At 38.5% G+C, this 7,471-nt stretch overlaps 1 protein-coding gene across 1 annotated transcript in view; it reads left to right on the top strand.

Moving 5' to 3' along the window:
* Positions 1-6,494, top strand: part of dcaf13 (ddb1 and cul4 associated factor 13) — a 9,675-nt gene extending 3,181 nt beyond the window's left edge. The window contains exons 8-11 of the mRNA XM_067396672.1: positions 72-236; positions 1,455-1,590; positions 5,675-5,838; positions 6,156-6,494. Coding sequence (XP_067252773.1) covers positions 72-236; positions 1,455-1,590; positions 5,675-5,838; positions 6,156-6,243 — 553 coding nt within the window. The 3' untranslated portion in view covers positions 6,244-6,494. The remainder of the gene's footprint in view (positions 1-71; positions 237-1,454; positions 1,591-5,674; positions 5,839-6,155) is intronic.
* Positions 6,495-7,471: the final 977 nt, after the last annotated feature.

The following is a 7,471-nucleotide window of genomic DNA, read 5'->3' as shown; positions in this document are numbered from 1 at the left end:
GTAAACCTTGACATGAAAAATTGAGTGTGTGTAAATAAATCATGTCATCTTTTTTTTTTTTTTTCCCACAGCCTTTATACTTATGACATAAGGTATCTGGATATTCCTGTGACTGTGCACATGGATCATGTATCCGCTGTGCTTGATGTGGATTATTCACCTACAGGAAGGGAGCTTGTATCCGCCAGCTTTGACAAAACCATCCGCATCTTTGGGAAAGATGCAGGCCACAGCAGGTGAGAGTGGTGTGGAAAAGCCAAAGAGATCTATAATGAAAGTCATCTAGTAGTATTTTCATTCATGTCAAAATATACAGGGTTTCTTCATTGGTCCACAAATTAAGGCCTTAAAGGATTTATTCACTTTAGAATTCAAATTTACTCACCCCCATGTCATCCACGATGTTCCAGGATTTTTCTCTGTTTAGTGGACTTCAGCGGCTATCAACAGTTTAAAGGTCCAAATTGCAGTTTCATTGCAGCTTCAAAGAGCTCTACACAATCCCAGACCAGGAATAAGGGATTTATCTAGTGAAACATCTGCCATTTTGTAAAAAAGATAATTATATTTACCACAAATGCTCATTCTTGCAGTGCTCTGCGATCGGCACACATTACATAATCACATTGGGAAGGTCACGCGTGATGTAGGGCGAAAAACAAATTTTCTCTTGCAACTTCGAAATCGGCTAATAAAGTTGTTTTACTTTTTTTTTATTTATTTTTTTGGTAAAGAGTGCTTGACTTGTTCTTTGCACGTTAGCTTTGTAGACACTGGATTAGTACTTCCGCCTACATCACGTGTTACCTTTCCAACGTGATAACGTAATGCGTGTTGCATTGCAGAGCTAGTGCAAGATGAGCATTTGTGGTTAAAAAGTATATACATTTTTTTAGAAAATGACCAATCGTTTTGCAAGGTAAGACGCTTATTCCTATGTCTGGGTTCATGTAGAGTCCTTTGAAGCTGCACTGAAACTGCAGTTTGGACCTTCAACCCATTGGAAGCCACTGAAGTCCACTAAATGGAAAAAAATCCTGGAATGTTTTCCTCAAAAACCTTCATTTCTTTTTAACTGAAGAAAGAAAAACATGAACATTGTGGTCTTAAATCAGATCAGAAAATCAAAAGTGGCATTAAATTTCGCACTGGATGCTTAAAACGAACAGTACTGCAAACATGTTTTTCTTGCTTGGTATTTTTGTCGTTTTCAATCAAAAATATCTATCAAAAATCTTAAATCAAGATAAATTTAGGTCTATTTGAGAAGCAAAATGACTTGAGATAATAAGTCTTGTTTTCAGACAAAAAAAGTGCTTAAAACAAGGGGGAAAAAATCTGTCAGTTGGGCAACTTGTTTTAATCCTTGTTTTAAGCACTATCTATCTATCTAGCAATAAGAAAGTAAATGGAGCAAATTTCTTGCATTACATGTAATTTTCCACAATCCTCAGGGAGGTGTACCACACCAAACGTATGCAGCATGTCATCTGTGTGAGATGGTCGGCTGACAACAAATACATCATGAGCGGTTCTGACGAGATGAACATTCGGCTGTGGAAGGCCAATGCTTCAGAGAAGCTCGGATTGGTGAGCGCATGATCCCATTTTATATCCAAGTCACCCAAAAGTAGTTTTAAAGGATTCATTCTCTTTCAAATAAAATTTTCCCAAGCTTTACTCAACCTCAAGCCGTCCTAGGTGTATATGGTTTTTTTTTTCAGATGAACACAAAACTTTAAATTAATAAATATCCTGGCGCATCTAAGCTTTTATAATGGCAGTGAACAGGACCAATGAGTATAAAGCTCAAGAAAGTGCATCCATCCAAAACAAAACACGGCTCCGAGGGGTTAATAAAGTCCTGAAGTGAAGCGATTCGTTTGTGTAGCTTCTGCCAGACCGCCGTCTGTATTCAACTTGTTAAGAAAGCGTAACGGATGTTTATGATGAATGAATGCACTTTCTTGAGCTTCAAACCCGTTGGTCCTGTTCACTGCCATTATAAAGCTTGGATGTGTGAGGATATTTATTAATATAACTCCAGTTGTGTTCATCAGAAAGAAGAAAGTCGTATACACCTAGGATCACTTGAGGGTGAGTAAAGCTAACTAATCCTTAACTCCCTGACTCTAGGTTCCATCCTTGATTGTAGAGATTTGTGTGGGTGTTAACTTGTTGCAAATGCACTCTTTTGGATAATATGGGCCACAGTTGGCCCTGTGGTCACCCTACCAAGCACTTAAAAGGAATTACACCCACAAATCACTTTCATTAAGCACTTCTATGGCAGTGTTGCCACGGTCTGAAACCTTGCCAGGAAAAAGCTCTAGAGTTTTATGTGTCTTGTCAAAGCAACTCTTGTAATAGAGTGCCCCAAAGTGCCTACACCTATTTCATAAAGTGAAGTTTGCTTACAAGGAAATCCGCACATGTCCATAGATGTTTGTTAAAGATTGAGGCACTTTTATGGTTCATTTAGGCATAAGAGACTTGAATAATTTAGTTCTCTGTCAAAAAATAGTATAGATTAGTGCTGGATGGTTTAGCTGAAATATTATTCAGCCTTTTAATGGAATCTGATCTTAAAAATAAGATATTATCTGTTAAGCAGCTCCAATTCATGTCAGGGGAAAATAATTGTTACAAAACTGGCCACTTTAAGTAAACTTCACCTGTAAATGCACGTGGAAGCAATGCTTTTTGCTGGTTGGTTTTGCTCCAGGTGAATGTAGTTTCTTCTCCCCATCATCTCGTATCAGCTCTAGTTCATCTGATTCCCTCATGCGGTCCAGCGTTGGCAAGTTTTTGGCTCCCACTGGACTTTAAGGGAGAGATTTATTCTGATGCGTTTCACTTAAAGAGATCAGACACTCACTGCAGTTATCAGCAGTTTGAATCAGCCAATCACTTAAAGCAGGAAAAATAATGAAGACATTAAACTATCAGGCACATGAGAGTATTTAATTAAAGGAGCAGATGCTGAATCAAGAGTCTGTTGTCTGGAGAAGCTCTTTGGAGCTGGGTTTGGTTTGTTTTTGTTTTTCTTAGCCATCTGATCAAGTGCCTATTTTACTAGATAAATATAAAAATACTCTGTTTATGAGGTTGACTCTCTCTAAGTGACTTTTTACATTCACAATATCATATTTTTGCACATAAGCACATTTATGTGTATCATTTCTATTAAAGGAACACTCCACTTTTTTTGAAAATAGGCTCATTTTCCAACTCCCCTAGAGTTAAACAGTAGAGTTTTACCGTTTTCGAATCCATTCAGCCGATCTCCGGTTCTGGCGGTACCACTTTTAGCATAGCTTAGCATAGTTCATTGAATCTGATTAGACCGTTAGCATTGCGCTTAAAAATGACCCAAGAGTTTTGATATTTTTCCTATTTAAAACTTGACTCTTCTGTAGTTACATCGTGTACTAAGACCAGCGGAAAATGAAAAGTTGCGATTTTCTAGGCCGATATGGCTAGGAACTATACTCTCATTCAGGCGTAATAATCAAGGAACTTTGCTGCCGTATCATGGCTGCAGCAGGCGCAATGATATTACGCAGCGTCTCTCACAAACGTCTCCATGGTTGCAAGACACGTTCCCTGTGCAAGCAGGGGCTCACGGGCGCTGCGTAATATCATTGCACTGCTGCAGCCATGATACGGCAGCAAAGTTCCTTGATTATTACGCCTGAATGAGAGTATAGTTCCTAGCCATATCAGCCTAGAAAATCACAACTTTTTATTTCCCGCCGGTCTTAGTACACAATGTAACTACAGAAGAGTCAAGTTTTAAATAGGAAAAATATCAAAACTCTTTGGTCATTTTTAAGCGCGATGCTAACGGTCTAATCAGATTCAATGAACTATGCTAAGCTATGCTAAAAGTGGTACCGCCAGAACCGGAGATCGGCTGAATGGATTCGAAAACGGTAAAACTCAACTGTTTAACTCTAGGGGAGTTGGAAAATGAGGCTATTTTCAAAAAAAGTGGTGTGTTCCTTTAAAGGGGCCATGTTTTCATTTATGGCCTTTTATTTAATTCATTGAAAGCCTTTGAGATGTGCTGGAGTAGACTTTAGAGAGTTCTTGACTCTTGCATTGTCAACACAAGATCTTGACCAGAAATTAATGCACCTCTTGATGGAAATATCACATTTATTTCCATCAAGAGGTGCATCAACTTTTGTTGTTGCCAAACATATGACGTCCTAGAAACATAATAATCACGGCAATAATGATCCAGTCATAGACTCTTAAAGGGTTAGTTTTACCCACATCATTTCAAACCTGTGAGAGTTCCGCTCATCTTCGGAACACAAATGAAAATCTTTTTAATGAAATCTGAGCGATTTCTGTCCCCCACCCCCATAGACAGCTACCCAACTAGCACTTTATTGTCTCAAAAAATTCATAGAGAGATCATAAAACTAATCCATATGAATTGAAGAAACTTTTCTGAAGAGACATGATCACTTTATATGATGAACAGATTTAATTTCAGATTTTATTCACATGTAAATATTGATCCGCAAACACAAGCAGAAACTCAACCGAACCTGACTGATGCGTGAGAACAGACCTCTTGCGGAAGCTCAAACGTGCTGCGTAACGCACGAGAATGAACCTCATTGGCTCTCACATGTCAAGCAAACATGCTTGAGCTTAGCACAACAGATGTGTGAGTTGATGAATGTTTATATATGAATAAAATCCTAAATCAAATCTGTTCAGCATATAAAGTGATCGAGTCCATTTTTTTGTACATTTTTTCAGTTTAATTACACATACTGTATGTGTAATTAATATATAAAAAAATTCTTATTCTAAAATTCAATATGAAATTTCTGTGGGATCCAATGGCTGAAATTCTAATTCGCTTCTTGTGCTATGTCTGAAATCATGTACTGAGTGGGTACTACATTTACATTTGAATTTACTTCACAACCTTTGAAAATGTCCGCACTATATACTATGAAATGGGTAGTATGAATGAAATTCGGACATACTACATGTGTCGCTTCTTGCATTCATAAATCCTCCCCCATGGCTTCATTGGATAGTAAAGTGTCCATCGAATGCGCACTTCAGAACCTTGCCGGAAGGTTCTTAATAGGTTTTTCATATTCGATTTTGGACGCAGCGTTGGTTTTTTTTGGACTACAAACACAATAGCTCTGTTATGGGATGTCTCCATGGAATCTGCAGAGTCATGTTTGTTTTTGTTCACCTCATGTGAATGCTGTCAAGAAGTTCGTAAATAAGAGTTAACAGGCCTTCAGATTTTCCTCCCGAGCGCTCTGATGGCATCAGCAGCTATTAGATTGCCCTAAACAAATTGAATTTGAGAAAATCATTGCTTTTAATTAGAATGAAAGCCTTTGGAGGGGTGTGGAGTGAGATGCGCCAAAGCCCGGGAGCCACAGAAATGTTATGATAGAGAGATAGATGAGGAGCACTTGGGTTCTTCTACTGAAAAATGTGCTGCTTTACGTTGATTGCCAAACTAAAAAGACTTTTCAAGATATTTTTGCTGCCACAGTGCATTCCTAAGAAATGTGTACATTAATACAGTTAGAAAGCAGGTTCCCATAGGAAAATCTTTTCTACTTTAGCAAAATGTATATTATGTATATGTTTTGACCACTGACTCAAATCTCATTGTTCACAGCTCTCTGCCCGAGAAAAAGCTGCCGCAAACTACAACAAGAAGCTGATTGAGAAATTTCAGTACCACCCACAGGTGAAACGCATCGCCACTTACCGCCACCTGCCCAGAGAACTCCTGAGACAAAAGAGAGAGCAGCGGGAAATGAAACTAGCCCAGCGCAGGAAGTAAGTTCCTTTCACCAAATGTTAAGACTTTTCAGTTTTCAGTGCTGATGTGTATCTTGAACAATCCTCGACAGGTTTTGTGAGAACTAAAGGTTATAATTCACTCAAAAACCATAAACTCATTTGCATTACATACAATAACAAGTTCAACATGTTCACTGTGACTTGTTTGGAAAAACAAGAAAAAAATGACTCACTTCAACTTTAATCTTTTGATGTTTGGCTCCATTGTACTGGCAGCAAAAGGAAATGAATCCATGTTTGAGTTTGATTGGCATTCTGATTGTCTTTGCTTCTTTGTGTGTGTGTGTTTTTAGGGACGTAAACATCCGCAAACACAGCAAGCCGGGATCTATTCCAGTGGTGACAGAAAAGGAGAAACATGTGGTGGCTGTTGTGGAGTAAGAGATGAATTAAAGAGGTGCTTTCGATGGATGGGTTTCTGTTCTCCCAAACACGGACGCGCTCCAGAAAATTCCACTCTTTGGCCACTCTTTTACTTCCATACTAAAACATTTTTTGGTATATACAAGAACTTTCAGCATACTGCTGCATATTTGTAAAGAATTTTACATTCGCATGCAAATCATTATAGAATTACTCATTTTATAATTGGTTGAATATGAACAATAAACATTGTCTTCATCTGTGAATAATTAATGTTTTCAATTTACCCTCTGCATTGGTGTGAATGTGAACAGGAACGTTGCAAATGTGTTTCGATCACCACCTACTGTTATCAGTATGTAAATTAATTAACATAAATTTACTATGGAGCAAGGTTACCTTGTAGGTGTTCTTACTGATCTTAAGTGGGCTGCATTTGAAAGGAGCAGAAATCTTATGGTGGACTTCAATAATTGCTAAGTTAAGATTGGTAGCCTATTGTTAAAGGGAACCTATAATGCCCCTTTCACCACATGTAAATAAGTCTCTGGTGTCCTCAGAATGTGTCTGTGAAGTTTCAGCTCAAACACAGATCATTTATTATAGCTTGTCAAATTTGCCCTTATTTGGGTGTGAGCAAAAACACGCCGTTTTTGTGTGTGTCCCTTTAAATGCAAATGAGCTGCTGCTTCCGGCTGGCTTTCAAAAAGAGGGCGGAGCTTTAACAGCTCGCGCTTCAGTTGCTCAACAACAACAAAGCTGGAGAATCTCACGCAGCAAAAATTATGTTTGTCAGTAACTGTGTTCATTCTTACATTGTTCAAACCGGAGTCAGACACTGATGGAGAGACTCAGGAAGAAGTTACAACTTTTAGAATGAAACTGGACGTTTCTGAATGTTTAGTGGATAAATTTATGTAGCTGCTGTGGAGTTGATTCAACTCATCTAGCATGTGCCATCATGTTAATCTTTTGTGCAAATCGAGGGTTGAATTGACCCTCGTTTGTGAAGCAGTCCGGCGTAAAATGACGGCATGAATACAACACTACTAACTACACCAACTCTTCCTCTTCTCTAAAGCAGCCCAACATGGCCTCACCCCCTTTGTTGCATGTTCTCAGGTGCAGAGTTTATGTAAATTTTGGGTTTTGTGATGTCTACGTCCCGGGAAGAAGCTCGTTGTAGTCCCTTTTGCTGTAGTCAAGTGTTTTCTGTAAAAGAATATCTCCCTTTGCATTGAACTTT

Source organism: Chanodichthys erythropterus, chromosome 2, assembly GCF_024489055.1.
Source record: "Chanodichthys erythropterus isolate Z2021 chromosome 2, ASM2448905v1, whole genome shotgun sequence".
Classification (NCBI taxonomy): domain Eukaryota; kingdom Metazoa; phylum Chordata; class Actinopteri; order Cypriniformes; family Xenocyprididae; genus Chanodichthys; species Chanodichthys erythropterus.
The sequence above is the reverse complement of the archived record's forward strand: the minus strand, read 5'-3'. Positions and strand labels throughout refer to the sequence as shown.